Source organism: Castor canadensis, chromosome 3 (genome assembly GCF_047511655.1).
Source record: "Castor canadensis chromosome 3, mCasCan1.hap1v2, whole genome shotgun sequence".
In the NCBI taxonomy this organism is placed as follows: Eukaryota; Metazoa; Chordata; class Mammalia; order Rodentia; family Castoridae; genus Castor; species Castor canadensis.
In genome coordinates, this window is record NC_133388.1 from 32,247,016 (window position 1) to 32,265,235 (window position 18,220).

The 18,220-nt window shown below is 38.6% G+C and overlaps 1 protein-coding gene across 4 annotated transcripts in view; it reads right to left on the minus strand.

Moving 5' to 3' along the window:
• Ylpm1 (YLP motif containing 1) overlaps positions 1-17,266 on the minus strand; it is a 72,695-nt gene extending 55,429 nt beyond the window's left edge. For all 4 annotated transcript variants that reach the window (XR_012446094.1, XM_074067533.1, XM_020175622.2 and 1 more), the window contains exons 1-4: positions 16,237-17,266; positions 6,131-6,367; positions 5,050-5,229; positions 3,317-4,269 (exon numbers count right to left, since the gene is read on the minus strand). Coding sequence is in view for 3 of the 4 variants with exons in the window: in XM_074067533.1 (XP_073923634.1) it covers positions 3,317-4,269; positions 5,050-5,229; positions 6,131-6,367; positions 16,237-17,103 (2,237 nt within the window). In the remaining variant the exon portion in view is untranslated. The remainder of the gene's footprint in view (positions 1-3,316; positions 4,270-5,049; positions 5,230-6,130; positions 6,368-16,236) is intronic.
• Between the last annotated feature and the right edge of the window lie 954 nt (positions 17,267-18,220).

Genomic DNA, 18,220 nt, shown 5'->3' on the forward strand with positions numbered 1-18,220 from the left:
AAGCAGGATCCAAGTCAAAGGATCCAATTCAAGATCAAAAAGGCCATTCTATTAAAGTTGAAGCTGAAACTAGGTTTGGTGGTGAACACCTAAATCCCAGTACTCGGGAGGCTGAAATAGGAGTATTTACAGTTCCAGATCAGCCTAAGCTACAGAGCAAGATGCTGCCTTAAAAAAAAAAAAAAAGTTGCAGCTGAAAAAGCTATACATACCTAGAACAATATAAGCAACATTCACCAGGATTTCAGCGGACTAAAATTATGTCCCAAACTTAACTATATGAAATGCAAACACAAGTGTAAAGTCTTAGAAAAAGAAAAAAAAGCAAAAATGCATGCTGACAGAATGTCTCAAGTGGAAGAGCACCTGCCTAGTAAGCATGAGGCCCTGAGTTCAAACCCTAGAACCACACAAAAAAAGAAAAACACCATGCAAGCTCAGGATGAGAATAAGAGAGACATAGCTTAATAGCTAATGTGAAAAATACCTGGGAAGCCAAACTAATGTTTAGCTCTATACATTTTGAGAGTGCTGAAACAAAAAAGAATTTGTTAAACTAGATAAGTACAATATGCATAATGAAGTTGGGAATAGACCCATGGTTCTCTACATCAAAATAAGCATTCATTCTGAAGAAGCCTAACAAACTGCTCACGGAACAGTGAGCAGTGTAACAGGAGAGGTCTAGAATCAAAGATAATGTGGAAAGTAAAGAATTCATGTGACTGCCAGAGCAGTGGGGTGGCAAGGTGGGAAAACACAAGGGTAGTTTTTAAGTAAATGTAGTGAAACACTGCAGAAAAGGGACTGGATAATTAATTGTGTTGTTCCATACAGGCAGATCTAGAATCAACAGGTACAAATTACACAAACATATTTAACTTCAATGCACAAAATACATTTTCTAGAAAATTGTCAACACTTTATAGGCCAGTGCTCCTTGTTACAGTGCCAAAGATCAAGCAGAGTCCACCTGCTTTCCACAAGAAGTACAGCAGACTTAAAAGTGGCTGTGGATTACAATCTCACCTCAGAATAATTGTTGGGAGCAGTTTTATTTATAATCTCCCCAAATCTCACCTTTTCTTATTTATTTACTTCATGAAATCATTGAGAGAAATAAGATGTTGCATGCAAGACCCAGCATGAAAAACTAAAATGCAAACAAAAAAGTTGCCATAGAGAAGTATTGCAATAGATAAATGCTAAAATTCTTCCAGCACTGAGATTATTAACTGTACCTTTAAGATAAGAAAAACCCTAAAATAGGCCCTAAATTTTACAAAGCCAAGATGTGGTAGGCAAAGAGAGAAAACATTAACATGATAGAACTCAAAGAAGCAGGAAATACATTTCATGAGCTGCTAAGAATGTACTTCTCTGACAGCAAATTAGTCTCCAGACAGAAAAGGCGATGCTCAATCCAAGAGATAGATATAAATTCAAATCCAGATGAAACACATGCCAAACAAATCAAGACCACAAATGTACTTGTAATCCTGACAGCACGAATCTGAATCACACCATTAACCACCAGACTTAAATAGTGACTGACCAAGTGATCTATCCTCTTGCTCCAGTCTGTAAGGATAAATGTGGAATAACCTCACCGGTTTTATAGAAAACTCCCGGGTGTGTAGTCTCTAACAAGGCTTCTTGGTACACAGAAGAATTCATGTTAATTACACCTAACTTAGTCTTAGCTTTGATTTTGGATTCAGAAGTTTAAACTTGGGAAAAAACAAAAGATATACATATATTGTTTAACATGTTAAAATAGGTTTAAATTTAAAATGATGATAATAGATCCATTGAAATAAGATGAAAAACCAGGCAACAAAAGTGAGTAGAAAAAGCAAGTTATAAGACAATATAATCAGTACAAACAGCATGATCCTATGTTTACGGCATGTTTTAAATCTCCTAATGATAGCATGAAATGATTCACTTTTTCTCTACACTTTTCTCCAATGTCTGAATTTTGTGTAAGGAACATATATTTCCACTACAATTTCCAATTTCAATAAAAACTTGATTGAAAATATTTTTCCATAGGAAATTTAGCATTTAGGTTACCCTAGGAGAAAAACATATTCTTACAAACTTGGAAAGATGAATTTAATACTTTGTTTCTTTGTTTTGGGAGGAGATGCTTTTGGTTTTTTTGGTTTTTTGTTTTTATTTTTGCTTTTGTTTTTTGAGACAGTCTTGCTATGCAGCCCAGGCTGCCCTCAAACTCACAATCCTCCCATCTCAGTCTCCCAAGTGCTGGGATACAGGCATGTATTACCATGTCCTAAATTTTACACTTTTTAAAAGATAAAAAGAAAGAACACAGAGACCACTCTTTTTTTTTCCTCTTCTAAATAAATTTTCTTTTCTAAATAAACATGCATTTCAGAGAAGAGAAAGTCATCTCCCTAACTGAGGAAAATATAAAGGATGTAAGCTCCACGATGACAGGGATTTTGTCAGTTCTGTTTTACTCACTGCTATAAGCAGAGCAGGAACTTAATAAATATTTGCTGAACAAATGATTTTTTTAGAAGGTTCTATTTAATAGCCAGACTCAGTGGCACACACCTGTAATTCCAGCACTCAAGAGGATGAGGCAGGAAGATCAGGCATTTGAGGCTGGCCTGGGCTATAGCACAGTCTGGGCTATATTACCCTTATGGCAATCTAACAAACAGTATTTGCTAATTCAATTATTTGTCAAATAAATGAAAAACAAAAAAAAGAAGATAAATAAGTGTTTTTTTTTATTTATTTATTTATTTATTTATTTATTGGTAGCAATAATACTAGGATCTGAATTCAGGGTCATGTGCAGGTACCACTTGAGCCATGCTACCAGCCCTTTTTTGCTTTAGTTATTTCTCAGATAAGGTCTCACGCTTTTTGCCTTAAGTGGGCCCTGGATCTTGATCCTCCTACTTATGCCTCCCTCATAGCTGTGATAACAGGGATGCACCACTATGTCCAGTCCTAGATAAATAAGCTTAAAAATACTATTTCTGAAGCTGAAAAGTCAGTAAGGAGTGATAAGCATTATCCTAAAACACTATCTTCATTCTAGACTATAATACCTATATATGACAAAAGTAGTTGCATCAAAGAAATAAGGAGCATGTTACCATTTCTTTGTCAAGTCAAATAAGCAAATAATACTAACATTAATTGTAAATCAGGAATGTGTATAAAAGTACAAAGAATATAAAAAATTATATAAATTAATCTTTTGGTAACATCAAAACCTATGTAACATAGGTCAAAACAGCCAAACCAAAGAAAAAAAGAGAAAAAGTAGACCTACCTTGGGCCTCTTGGAACTTCCAAATAACTACTTCTAGGAGGATCAGGAAGCAGTCCACCTGACCTCACTGGCATGTCCTTGGCTGTAGTGATTGACTGAGAAGATTCCCCAAGTCCTTGCTCAGATGAGAATGAACTGTATGGCAGAGTAGACTTGCTCAGAGGAGGTTTAGAATTCACTTGTTCTGATTGCAATGGAGGGTGGTAAGTTGAAGGTGGGGCTGAACCAAAAGACACAGGTGTGGGAAGCAGTGCTGGTCTAGGTTTCTCTGGAACTTGTGAGCTCTGAGAACCAGCGGCTGGTGGAACTGGGGCTGTTAATTGAGGAGGTATCCCTTGTGGAACTCCAGGAGGAGGTATTCCTGGAGGAGGTGTGGCTGAAGACAATGGTGGGAGAGGCAGGACAGGTGGAGGTGCTGCTGAAGAGAGTGATGGTGGGGGAAGGACTGGTGGTGGCCCTGCAGAAGACAGGGAAGGTGGGGGAAGAACTGGTGGTGGTCCTGCTGATGAGAGAGATGGAGGCATTCCTGGTGGGGGCACAGAAGGTGGCATCACTGGAGGGGGCATGCCAGGTGGTGGCACGGTAGCAGGTAGGGCAGGGGGCATCACTGGTGGTGGCAATGATGGAGGCAACACTGGAGGGGGCATCGTTGGTAGAGATGGAGGCATCTGTGAATACGGAACAAAAGGAGGTGGCATTGACATGTTCCCCATGTATTGGTTCTTCATGTTCTGAAATGAATTGACTTTCTCCTGGAGATAGGTCTGAGTGGCTTTCATATGTCCCTGCCACGTTTTCCACTGCTTCTCATACTCCTGAAGCTGATCTTTATGAGGATAGGAATGGAGCTGCTCTTCCCACAGCTGAAACTCTCGCTCCCATTCTTGGTAGAGATGTTGAAACTGTTGCTGCTGCATCTCATAATGCCGCAGCTGCACATCTACAGACATCGTCTACGAACAAAGGGTAAAAATTATTTCAAGACTTTCACATAAGAGTTAATCATAAATTAAAATATTAGTAAGTCAATGGCATCTGAAGTCTTAGGAAATTGGAATAGACTTTGGGAGGCAAAGGATAAGCTTGCTACATCCTTTTAGTGATGACCACTCTTCTTTCTTCCTTTGGCTTATTTATATAACTTATCACAAAGTTGGAAAAACCAACCAAACATTAAAACAAATAGCTATCTCAGCAATAAGTATTTTTCAAGTTTTTAATGTTACTAAGTTCATTTTACGAACTAGAAAAATAATCTATTATTATAGATCTACAGACACAAGATTGTATCTCAAAGGTCTAAGACAAATAAATATCTAAATCACCATATTATTTATGGTGCATTTGGTTAGGTCTTTCTGTGATTATTGCTTTCGGCCTTTTTTGGTGGATTATTTGCTCACCTGTTACTGTAGTGGTCTTTAGGCAAAACACAAATCAACTTGTATGTGGGAAAATAATACCTTAGCAATAGTATTCTAACATCTAGCCCAAACTGACATGATCAGGAGTTTCCACTCTACCTATCACCCCTTCCCAAGAGACTCCATCACATCATTCCTTCCCTAAGTCCTTAGGTAATGATATAGATAACTACTTGGGCATCCCTTGAGAAACGTCATGTTGTCAACACTTGGTATCTTTAGTTCTTCACAGTCAAATCTCTTTCAGGAATGACAAATCTTTCACATTCTTGGGACAAGTTTTTACTTGCCAATGATGGTTGCACTCGCCTGTATATGTGGTGGCTGCTGTATGACTTGCTGGTACTGCTGCAGGATCTGCTGCAACTGAGTGTGCTTCTGCATTATTCCCTGATACTGGAAGCCCACTCGATGTTGCTGGTGCTGCTGCCAGTGTGCTGCTGCAGCCTGCAACTGTTTTAACCTGGCATCTTCTTCGGGGTCCTCAGACTAAAGGTAAAAGAATATAACATTTTTATGTAACTCATAAAACAGCAACCAAGTTAATATTTTATATGTGTACTATAAAGTCCAAAATCTCTACAAGTTAGGCTGATTGAGAAAAGCTGTTCTACCTACATTTAGCTAAAACAACCCCATCTACAAGGTTATCATGGATATTAATACAAAGGAGTTTATAAATTTCATAATCTTCACTGGAATAATTTTACTTTTCATAAATAGGACAACTATTTCCCCAGCAGAAAGTGAACATACAATTATAGTTCTTTTCACTCTATGAGCACATGCTTCAGTTTCGTGGTTTATGTTTTTTGGTCACTTTTCACCAACAGACTACAATGTAATCATATGGTTCAATAAAATTGGGAAACCAATGACCCGTGGACTAATGTGAGTACTTTGCATGTTCCAGTAACTATGCTATGTGTGCCAAAGATGATCGTATTTAATACTGCAGTACCTCTGTAAGACACCTCTATTTGAATATGCCCATTCTGTAAGTGAAGAAGTTGAAGCAAAGAATAATTAACTAACTTGCCGAGTCACCACCAGGAAGTGGCAGTATCTACACTATAGCCTGGGCAGCTGACCCTAAAAACTAAAGCTCTTAACTATTACCCTGTGCTGTCATCATTATGAACACACACAACCATTTCCTTTTGTGCTGAGACATGCTCCATTCAGAAGACTATCTAATTCTTCACTCTCATGTAAACCAGAAATAAAATTCCTTTTCTAAACCTAATATGGCAGACATCTGATTATTTTACAAGTGGAACTTTACAGGAAGTTGAACAAATGAAAATATATATCATTTTGACAAAAGTATACATAATTGAGTCAGGGAAAAAAAAAAAGCTGAATGACTTAACAAACACTAAACAATTACCTGTGGTTCCTCAGGTGGGAGAGGAGGTGGAGCCTCCTCATTTGGAGGTGGTAATGGGGGCTCCTCAGATGAAGGAGGTTCTGAAACTTGACTGGTGGCAGGTATTGTAACTTCTTCTTTCACCGGCTCTGGTGCATCCTTTGCTATGATAGGGCCCTTTTTGTGTCCTGGCAAATGTACTTTTGTCCTCTGCTGCAAGCTAAGCAAGTGCTGTCGATACCAATACTGCTGCTGTTCCTACAAAAGAAACCATTTTTAAGACTTTTAATTGAGTGCTGGCGGTGTGGGTCAAGCAGTAGAGTGCTTGCCTAACAAGTGTGAAGCCCAAGTTCAAACCCTAGTACTGAAGGAAAAAAAAAAAAAAGAATTTTAATTGATGATCATGTATTTCTGCAACTTGGTGCTGACAGCTACATTTGTGTCTGTGTTCATGTGTCTACATGTAGGAAAAAGGAAGTTGGACTGAGAAAGGCAAATATGTTAAGATTTTAATAATAGGCTAAGGAAAAATTTCAGTTCCTCTCCCAAATTTATACATTTAAATTAAACCAAACATAATAATTCAGTATACTTCCCTACTCTCCTAAAACACGTTTCTATAGGTGAGAGCAGTCTTTTTGATAAATCACCAGAATAAATTCTTTCAATAGGCAGCTACTTGTTTTTAACCTGCCTTCAATTTGTCTAGGTTTATCCACAGGAGTCTTGAAATTAATGAACACAACCAACAGTCCTACCTTTTCTCTCTACTCTTCACTTCCTCCAATGCTTCTCCCTCTTTAAATGCCCACTGTATCATTAGCCATCAGTAGGCAGCTATACACACATATATGAGGACATACTATGTTTTAAAATACTTCCTGTTAGACTGCGGGGCGTAGCTAAAGTGGTAGAGTTCCTGCCTAACAATCTCTAGTACCGCATCCCTGGGTTCAAGTCCTAGAACCACAAAATAAAATGCTTTCTATTTATTGTAAGTATCAGCTTTATCTTCCAAATTATACCAATAAGTTAATTTCCTAGAAGTATATTTTGTGCTTCCATCTTTAAAAAATATTAACAAAAATAAAAAAATAAAAAAACTACTCTAAACAATAAGTAAATAATAAAAAAAAAAGCCGAGCACCGGTGGCTCACACCTGTAATCTGAGCTACTTAGGAGGCAGAGATCAGGAGGATCAAGGTTCAAAGGCAGCCTGGACAAATAGTTCTCAAGACCCTATCTCAAAAAACCCATCACAAAAAAGGGCTGATAGAGTGGCTCAAGGTATAGGCCCTGAGTTCAAGCCCCAGCACCACACAAAAAAAAAAATCCCAGTAAGTTCATTATGAAAAAAAAACAGAAACTATAGTCAATGCTTATTACTCAGAATCTCTATTTGTGAATTTGCCTACTTGCTAAAGTTTATTTCTAAGACTAGCTCTCAAACACTGTCCTTTTCATACTTTAGTTAGTACTGGGCTTTGTGCTGGTTATTTTGTTGTTTAAAATGGCCACCAAGCACAGTTCTGAAGTGCTCTCTAGTTTTGCTAAGAGCAAGAAGGCTGTGACACTCCTTACAGATAAAACGTGTGTTCAGTAAGCTTTATTCAGGCAAGTGTTACAGTGCTGCTGGCCATAAGTTCAATGCTAACTAGTCAATAACATATATAAAATAAAGTTGTTGTTGTTTTGTAGTAATGGGATTGACCTCAGGGCCTCATGCTTACTAGGCAAGTGCTCTACCACTTGAGCCACTCCACTACCCTAAGCTTTAGTTATTTTTCAGGTAGGGTCTTGTGTGTTTTGCCCAGGGCTGGCATTAGACCATGATCCTCCTACTTATAGTCTCCTTTGTAGCTGAGATTATAGTTATGTACAATCACACCCAGCTTATTTGTTGAGATGGGGGGGTGTCTCATTAACTTTTTGTCCATGCTGGTCTTAAACCACAATCCTTCCAATCTCTGGCTCCTGAGTTACTGGGATTATAGGCATTAGCCACCATTCCCAGCTGATAAAGTGTCCTTAAACCGAAAACACATATAAACAATGTTATGTATTGCTCAGCTGATGAAAGTGTGATAGGAAGTTCAGATTCACTATGCATTTCCCTTAGGAACAAAGGTTCAATATTCACTAATTCAGTGTTTGTGGCAACTTTAAAGAATATAAAAATCTCCAAGAAACTCAACTGTAAAAATAAGTAATAATTAATTACAACCTACAACCTTAAAAAAAATTTCACCACTCAGAAACAACTACAGAGTCTTCATTATCCCTGTATTCAGTATGTAATTCCCCATGGTTATGAGGTTGCAAAAGGAAAAATGAAAAAGTTGTCACAACAATAAATATTCACTAAAGAACTGCCCTAGATACTTCCACAATTAATAAGAGCAGATAAAGCCAGGTCTGGTAGTGCACACCAGTAATCCTAGCACTCAGGAGGCTAAGGCAGGAGGATCTCAAGTTCAAGGCTAGACTAGGTTACATAGTGAGAGCCTATCTCAAAAAAAAAATTTTAAAAATGACAAGTCTGTACAATAATTATAAGGATGTATAATTTTATGAAAGTGATGTTGGAGAACTTCAGAACTCATATTGATAGCTGGACATCTGGCAAAAGGCCTGTATTAATGAACAACCAGGTAACTTTACAATAAGAACTACACAAAGGAATGACCTAAATACCAAAGGTTGAAAAACTGCCCCTGGAAAAATGGATAAAGCCCTAAAATATCCACATTTTATTCTTTATTCATTCTAAAAGTCAGCTATAGTTTCATTTATAACAATTCCATTAACTATAAAACCTGCTTATTCTTATAATTTTGAGCTTTATTTATCCAGATTATATCACAATCAAATTTTTTACTGTTTACAAACATTTTTTATCTTTGTTTTTGTTTTTTGAGACAGGGTCTCACTATGCAGTCCTCAAACTCAAGATCCTCCTGCCTCAGCCTCCCAAATGGTAGAATTACAGGAGTCCACCACCACACCCAGCTTATAATACACTTTTAAAATGGATCCATTTTCCTTGCTGATTTTCTAACCCAATTATCTTTGGAAAATATAATATGGATTTCCTATGTTGTTAATATTTTCTTTTATAACTTCCCTCAATTTTCCATATGCAAACAGATGCACAAAATATTATAATTTATACCTTTTCATGAAATACACAGGATTTTATCTGTTTTTCTGCTTAAAGCATGTAACTTTATTGGGAGAGAAATGTCTTCTTTCTTATCTTCTATATGGTATTTCAGCAAAGTGTGGGAGCACACAGTAGGATGTCAATAAAGGGTTACTGGCCAACTGAATATCTCCCTGATAGGCTGTTCATTTATATGACCTGAAACTTGTTCCAATAACTTGGGAAGAAAAATTCTATCTCACTAACTCCACTTTGAAGTTTGGCCTATTATTGTTTTTTGTTGTTGTTTTTAATTATTATACACATAACCACCAGCTCCCAGTATAAAATTACTTTTACTATTCAATATAAAAACAAAGTGCACTGACCATTATGGTTAATAATAACAAAATAGAATATTTTTGACATGCATGACAGTATATGCCTCTAGTCCCAACACTCAGGGGGCTTAGGCAGGAGGGTTGTGAGTTCAAAGCCAACCTGGGCTACATAGCAAGACCTGCCTCAGAAAAAAAGAAAAAAAAATTAACTTTATTTCATTATTTAAGACAATACTGAGAATATCAACAGGCTTATCTTTCACCTTAAAAAGTAAATTCAGTTTCTTTCAAATAGAAGTAAAGAGTTTGTTTTAGTTGCTTTAAAGCATCACTAAAAGATACAAAGATGCAAATTATCCTTCACAAGCTATAAACCAAGGGCTATAGTTAGGAAGGTCTATACTCTATATCAGTTTGCACACTTTCTCATGCTTCTCATCTTTAACTCAGTCCAGGATATAAGCCTTGTTAAGGGTTCAAGAATTTGTTGATTTGTTAACAGTATACCTTGTATTGACCTTGTAGGTCAATTTCTATTTAATATGAACCTTATAAGCAGGAACCAGATCTAATTCAATCCTAGCACTATGCTTCAGCACATTTTTTTTAACTGATTGTACAAAATAATGGGTTTCATTATGACATTTTCATACATGTATAAAATGTAAATCATGTTCAACCCCCTCACCACCCTCCTTCCTCTTTCCCCCCCTGCTGGTCCCTTTCCATTCAGCACATTTTTGAAGCTCTACAAATGAATAATGATAAATCACTCAGAACTGTCCTCAATGATCCCAAGAGTAGAGTGATTAGTTTAGAAAGGAAAAGTTGTGTCCGAGCTTGCTAATAATGACAATCTAGGAGCCAGTTCTTCTGAATGTCTCATCACATCAAACAATGTCATCTCATATGGGATATTGGTTAACAGGTAAAGGAAAATCATAGCATATGTCACAATTTTAAAAAGATAGAGTGAAGGGATTTAAAATATAAAGAATGTAAGCACTATTTGCCACAAATATCATTGCTAAAAACAATGTTAATTTTTTCAGGAAGCACTTACTGACCACTTGCTAGTGGCACAGTAATGAACTAGGTACTAAATGACTTTCCAAGTAGGGAAATGTAAAGGACGGTATTTGTGTGCAATGTTTTGAAGATTAATTCTGGACGGTTACCTTTGCTCTCCAGGTTGATTACTACAAATGCCCTAAATACTGAATGTTCTATGTCTATATATTAAAGCAAGGTGAGAAAAACCTGGTAAAATAATGAATTGGAGTTCTATTTTAGAAAATTATTTTAAATATTTTTAAGGTTCATATTCTAATCTAGGAACCAGGTAAGTTTAGTTCCCATTTTTTAAAAGAAGAAAAATGTTGCTTTTATTTCATCTCTTCCTCTAGCTCTTGTCTTCATTTTCTCACTCCTCTCCAGTCACAAACATCTTGAAAGAGTTATCTATACTCACCATCCCCATCCTCACCTTCCATCACTCCTCAATCAATTCAATATGGCTTCAGTTACTATGAAACTGCTCCTGCCAAGGTCAACAATAACCTACATGTCAGTAAGTGCAAAAAGTAACTCAAAATCTTTATCTTGTTTGACCTCCAGCAGCACTTGACACAGCTGACAACACCCTGCTCCTAGAAAGTCTCTCCCTTCCCTTGCTGTGGCACTGCACTATCTTGATTTTCCATTGGTTCCCTTAGATGCTGTTATTCTGTGAGGCTAGCTGCCATGTCCTTTAACCTTGGATCTTATCCTAAACACATTCCCCAGAAGACCTCATCTATTTCAGTGTCTTCAATATCATTTTTATACCTCTGACTCACCAGATCTTGCTTCTACACTCCAGACGTCTAACTTCCAAATGGACATCTCCATTTGGAATCTATGTCCCAAGGACCTCAAACTCACTATGTTTAAAACTTAATTCATCATTTTCTCCTTATCCTCAGACCTATTTATCCTCTTCTTTCATCTAGGTTTTCCTGTTGTAGTAAATGGAACTACCAACCACCGAAGAATCCAAAACCCAGGATTCTTCCTTGATGGCTCTCTTGCCAAGACTACTTAAGTTATCTCCAACTGGATGCTAGCAGCTAAATATTCCTCTGATTTTTCTACTTTCTCCATCCAAATCCAAACCTGGATTACTTCAGTAACTATTCTTTCTAGATCACTTTTTCATCTTTCAATTCCACTCTCCACATTGCAAGCTTAGAGAAACTTTCAAAAATGTAAAACTGAGGCTGGAGATGTAGCTCAATGATTAAAGAGCCTGCTTAGCATGCGTGAGGCCCTATCTCCACAAAAATAAAATTAAAAAGCCAATCTATCACATTTGTCTGTGTAAAATCCTTCAGTGGCTTCTTACTAACTTTAGAATAATAGTCCTTAAAGGTCTTCCATGGTCAGTCCCATGCCTACTATTCCTTTCAGTGAGCCATACTGAACTTAATTCTTTGTACTCTTTCAGTTAATCCCTGTTCTTTCTTTAGATTTCACTTAAATATTATTTTTCAAAGAGAGGCCTCTGCAATTAGGTTAAAGCTCCATCTATCTTCAGTCATCTAAAAAATACCTACTCCACCTACTATGTACAAAGGCTTGTGAAGGGGCTATGAATACAAGGGTAAGCTTAAAAAGAAAAGCTCACTTTTTCCAGTTCCTCATGAAATAGTCTAGTGGTATTTGATAGTTTACAATCCCACAGCACCCTCTATTTCTCTTAATTACTTATTAAATGCCACACACATTGGAATAATGAGTCAATGACAGCAGGTACCACGTCTATCTTGTTCACCATCTCATCTCTAATACTAAACACAGTACCTGGGCACATAGTTGCTAGCCAATAAACACTTGAACATTAAACAAATGATACCTCTAAAAACTCTAATCAAAGGCAACAGCTTTAACTGAGTTATTTGAGAATAAAAGAATAAAATTGCAACTAATGGAAAAAAAAATAATGCTGTCCACTTTACCTAGGCAATCCTTTAAACACAGAGCAAAGTTAATTCTTCAAAAAGAAGATTCCATTAAATTTTCAACTCTTTACTCAGAAAACTAGAAAATGGGTTATCTGATATCCCAATATCTTGATATTTCCAATCAAATAGCCCCAGTTCATGAATGAAAATTTTTCTTTACAGAATCCCATGTAGTAAAGTGGGGAAGAAAGAGCAGAGGGAAAAAAAAAAACACCATGTGGCAAACTCTACTGAAATAATTTACTGATTCAAAGACCATAAATGGATGAATCATTAGATGCAAGACTGCGAGGAAGCTTTACAGGGTCTTTACACAACTGTCACCACTTGAATCAGGAACAGTGGGACAACCAGGCATCATGTGCCTTGTGATAGATAGGATGCAAATGAAGTATACAGCGCTACCTACACACTATACTTGCCAATAAAAAGCTCAACTTCAATCTAAGGTTTTAGAGTTAATATCTAATTTATAAAACAAACAATAACAAAAACCATAGAAGACAGAGGAACAAGTTAAATGATACCTTGAGACAGGAGACAAAGTCAGAATGTGAATGTTCTATAAAATAACTATTTTTCATCAGATTCAATGGCATGAGGTAGAAAGAGGATAGAAAAGACTGATCTAGATCAGTTCTCAACTGAGGACGATTTTGTCCTCCAGGATATATATGCCAATGTCTGGAAATATTTTTGGTTGTCACAAGTAGGAGATTGCTACTGGCATCTAGTGGGCAGTGACCGGAGATACTGATAAACATCCTACAATGCACAGCATAACAAACATTTATAGTGCTGAGCATGAGAAACTCTTATCTATGCTAAATCTTCTATATCCTGATTCAAACAAGCCAACAAAACATTATTAAGGTTGGCTGAATGGCTCAAGTGACAGGGTGCCTGTCTAGCAAGTGTGAGGCCCTGAGTTCAAACCCCAGTACCACCAAAAAAAAAAAGAAAAACAAGAAACAAAACATTATTGAGTCAATTTAGAGAATCTGAACATGGATGATATCAAGGAATTTTTCTTATTTGGTTAACTTTTGTTTTTTTGAGATAGAGTCTCACTGTGTAGTCCAGGCTGCCCTTAAACTTCCAAACTGCCTGCCTTTGTCTCTCCTAGGTGTTAAAATTTTCAGCTAAGATCTTTCTTTAATGATATACCTAATTAAGAATGTAGGGATGATGGGACTAGGGATGTAGCTTAGTGATAGAATGCTTGCCTATCATTCTCTGAGTTCAATCAGCACAGCAAAAAAAAAAGGTTTAAAAAGAAATAACATAAGATCTCCAATTTGCTTTAAAATATTTCAGCAGTAAAAATAAAAATGCCTAGGCAAAATTTAATAACATGGCAAAATCTTTTTTTTTATGGTTTATCTCATTTAATCCTCACAGGAATGATCACACATACCCACATACTAGGGCTTGAACTCAGGCAGGTGCTCTACCACTGGAGCCAATCCATCAATCTCAAATTCTTCATAGCTACTGAACTTGAATGATGGGTATTTATGACATTTTCAGCACTTTGTATGTTTACAATCATTCACCCAAAAAAAAAAAACTTAATGACATGTTCAAAAAATAAAATAGGAATGAAAAATGCAGATGGGTTGTCAGAGATTGGCACTGGCATAAAGAAATATTTACCATCTAAAAAACCAAAGCATATCACCTCTAGAGTTGTGACTCTCTTGAGTCTTATTAAATAAACTTTTGTGTAGTAAAGCAAGACACAAGTTGCAAGGTAGAGTCCTTGGTGCTGCAAAGGATTCAAAAGAAAAGCAGTCCTTGTCTATAAGGGATTTACAATCTGAAGAACAGAACCAAACCAGACAGGTGAGCACAGGCATGGCACAGGCACAGTTTTATGAAGACCCTGATATTTGAGATGAGCCTTGAAAGAAACACAACTCTAAGGAGAGAGCAAAGGTTGAGGAAGTTAGGACAAACTGTAGACAAAGGGAAGAAAGCCGCAACTTACAAGGCCCTTCTTGATCTGATCCATGCACAGTCTGAAAGCCTCATCTTTCATCACTTTCTGCCTCTCATCAAAGCATTGGAGGCACTGAATATTCAAAGTCTTACAGACAAAGATATAAAGGCAGAAAAGCAAAAGCAGTGTTCATAGTAAGAACATATATTAAGGCTAGCCACACATATCCTTCCAAAAAAAAAAAAAATGGAAAAAATGTCATTCATTTGTTTCTCTAATCAGTTGGTCTGGACGAGGGTATAAATGTCATATTTTGATTTAACTCTCAGAGTTTGACAATAAAAATACTGAAAACCAGGTTCCTGGTGGATGACAAAGAGGACAGAAATTCTATCTATAATACAGCAATCTGGAAAATAATATGGTGAGGTGGTACAGATACAGTGTATGTAAGCCAACAGAATCATTTATCCTGTTTTATCCCAGTAGCTAAAATATTTTCTCCTGATGACATGCTAAGCATTTCTTAACACAACTTGCTTCTGGTCTTAATTTCTACTGTCAAACTACTGTAAAATCAGTGGAATCCCCATCTTTTGGAAATCTTTTATATGCAAGTCTAAAATTGTATATCACAAGATTAGGTTTTTCCTTAGTGAATCTAAAGTAGATTAATTAGTAATTGCTAACAGTGTCTATTTTAAGAAATCCTAACAAATGATCTACTCCATTTTATGTATTTATTTTTTGAGACAGGGTTTCACTATGTCACTCAGGCTGGCCTGAGTACTGAGATTACAGGCATGTACCACTATGCATACCCAGCTTCTATTCCGCTTTAGTTCCACCTAACTTCCTAGGAGGGAATTCATTTACTACCACTTATCTATTCAATCTTTGCTCTGTGGGAAGCATTCCTTCAAAGAGATGTTTAGAGGCATGGATCTTTCAGGAAGAGCTATCACAAAACTTTTTTTTTTTTTAAAGCACAGCCAAATTCCAAGGCTATTATTTGGGAATGAATGCTAACAACAATGAAATGCAGCAAACTAATCATGTCTTAAAGCTATCTTTAAGTAACGCAAGAAAAGGATGAATGGATCAATTCCTAAAATAAATCAACAGACCCTCAAAGGATCAAATATCTAGAGACCTATGCATTTCACATGTACTTATAAGCATAATTCGTATGCTCCCAAGAAGAAAAGACTTCTGTTCTTCATTTGCTTAGAACTCTTAATTCAGGAAGCTGACAGCTATCCCTGACCCCCAAACAAATTTTGTATAAGAAGTTAACTGGCAGTCAGGTTTATATACATTCAAGTGTCATCCCTTTGAGAAGCTTTCTTTTTACACAGCCTCACAAATGCTTTAAAATACAAATTGAAAACAATGCTCTTTGCAATAAAGTCTAGGAGGTTGGAAACCAAGACATATATCTGAGAAGCAATTCTTGAGCCACTCCACTACTCTGTAGTGTCTAGACACATCTTCAAATACTGTTCTTTTAATAATCCACATTCGGCTAACTAAAAAGCTGGCTGTCAGGCCTCTGCCTCCGAAGGAATCTACTGGAGTGTAAAGGAGCTAGTTATTGTGTGTTGGAATTAGGCTAGTCACTCACTTGGTTAAAGCCCAGCGGCCTGCTCACTTGGGGCCTTCTAAGTGAAGGATGCAGCTCTGGTGGATGCTTTCTTACCTGTGGAGTCATCGTAGAGGGATCTGGCTCAGGAGCAGCTTGCTTCTGTTCAGCACTCTTGTTCTTGGCCCCAGTCTCCAAAGGCTCTTGTTGGACAGTTGTCTTATTCCCAGAAGGGACGGAGGGTGGTGGTAGCTGTGATTTAGAATGGCCCTGAGAGGGGCGGGAAGGAGATGCCTGAGAAGGGGGTAAGTACGACTGGGAATGGCTCAAATAGGATTGCGAAGAAGAAGAGGAGGAAGAATAAGAAGGGGTGGGCGCCAGGTAGGATTGGGAAGGTGGGGACTGCGAAGGGGACGGCTGAGCAGGAGGCAGGTAGGGCTGAGACGAGGACGGGGGGTAATACGAGGGTGGTGGCTGAGGTGGGGGCATGTACGATTGAGATGGGGGCATATACGACCCGGGTGGTACAGGGGGAGATTCAGGAGGAGATTCCAGCTCCATTGGAACCAAACCAGGAGGCCCATCTCGTTGGTGGTGGAGCATCTGGTGTTTGTACTGCTGCTGCTTCTGATAGCTGAGGACCGGCCCAGGTGGCGGGGGCATCGGTGGTGGCGGCGGCTGCCAGTCTCCATAGCCGCCCCCCGGCATCACCGGCGGGGGCGGCAGCGGGGGCGGAGGAAGGTGGTGGGGCTGGAGAACGCACTGCATTTGCTTCTGGTGCATCTGCTGCAGCTGCTGGAGCTGCGCCAGGTGCTGCTCTCGGAAGCTCATGAAGCCGGTAGAGGAGGGGGCTGCGGGAGCCGTCGAGCTCGAGTACCCGGGCCCCGGCGAGGCCTCAGGAAGCGCCACCGGAGGCGGTGGAGGGACCGGCGGCGGCGGCGGATAGTGGTTGTTCCCGCCATACCGGCTCCAATTCGGGTACATATCGGAAAAGAAGGCGCAGGGTTCGTCCTGGCGCCGTTACTCGTCGCAACCGAACTCCAGGAGCCGCGGCGGCGACGGCGACAGCCGGAACTCGCGGCGCCTACAGGCCCCGGAGCGTGTAAACGGAGCGCGCCAGTGCGCCGGCGCTACCGAGCTGGGCCCGCGACCGGGAAGGCGGGGACGGGACTGGAGCGAGTACGCTTGCGCAGTAGCACCGAGAGGAGAACAAAGGGGAGCTAGAGCGTCCCCTTGCTTGACGACTCGCGGTTGCCCTCTTTCTTCAGGTTCAAATAGCGCAGGTAGGGGTAGAACATTCTCATAGAGTCATAGAAACCATAGAGTCTCACAGCCTAAAGGGATGGTAGAGATCCTATCGTTCCACGGGTTCATTTTTGAATGAGGAAAAAAAAAAAAAGGATTCCATTCACAATAGCAACATCGCTCAACAACAAAAACCATAAAGAATAATTCTAGTAAGAAATATATAGGTCTTCCATGAAGAAAAAATTAGACTTGAAATAATAGGGAGGCTTACTACAGTCCAGAGTGAAAAAGAGGAAAAATTGTAAAGCCGTCAGTTCTTTCCAAATTAAATGAACACACTTAGCTCATTCTACACAAAGGTCCAGTTGGGTACAAAATCGTGAAGAATGGAAATGTATTTTTGAAGGCAGAATGTAAGACTGCACCAAATTCCTGTAGGCATATAATAGGTAGCATCTGTAGATGTTGTAAAGGAGAGAAATAGACTTGTTTAGAATATCTCAACATTAAAAAAAAAAAAATCTGTGTTGGAGAATCTCAGAGCTAAAGCAAAGATGGGGGAAAAAATACAGAGATTGTCTGGAGATGACTTAGAAGAAAATCTTCCAAAAATCTCTGAGCATAATGCTAACCAAAGACTCCAGTGAGTTAGTGAGTTACTGAAGAGCAAGGATGGTGCACTGAGTGCCGAAAACAACAACAACAACAACCAAAAACCTAACTCTAGAGTATTAACTGTGGCAGGGGTCAATTGTGTTCGACTTGGAGATGTGACCTTGCTTCCATCCCAGCAACTCAGATCTTCACCCTGCGGAGGTGAATGTGAGTGGAAAGCAGAGCATCCAGGTATCCT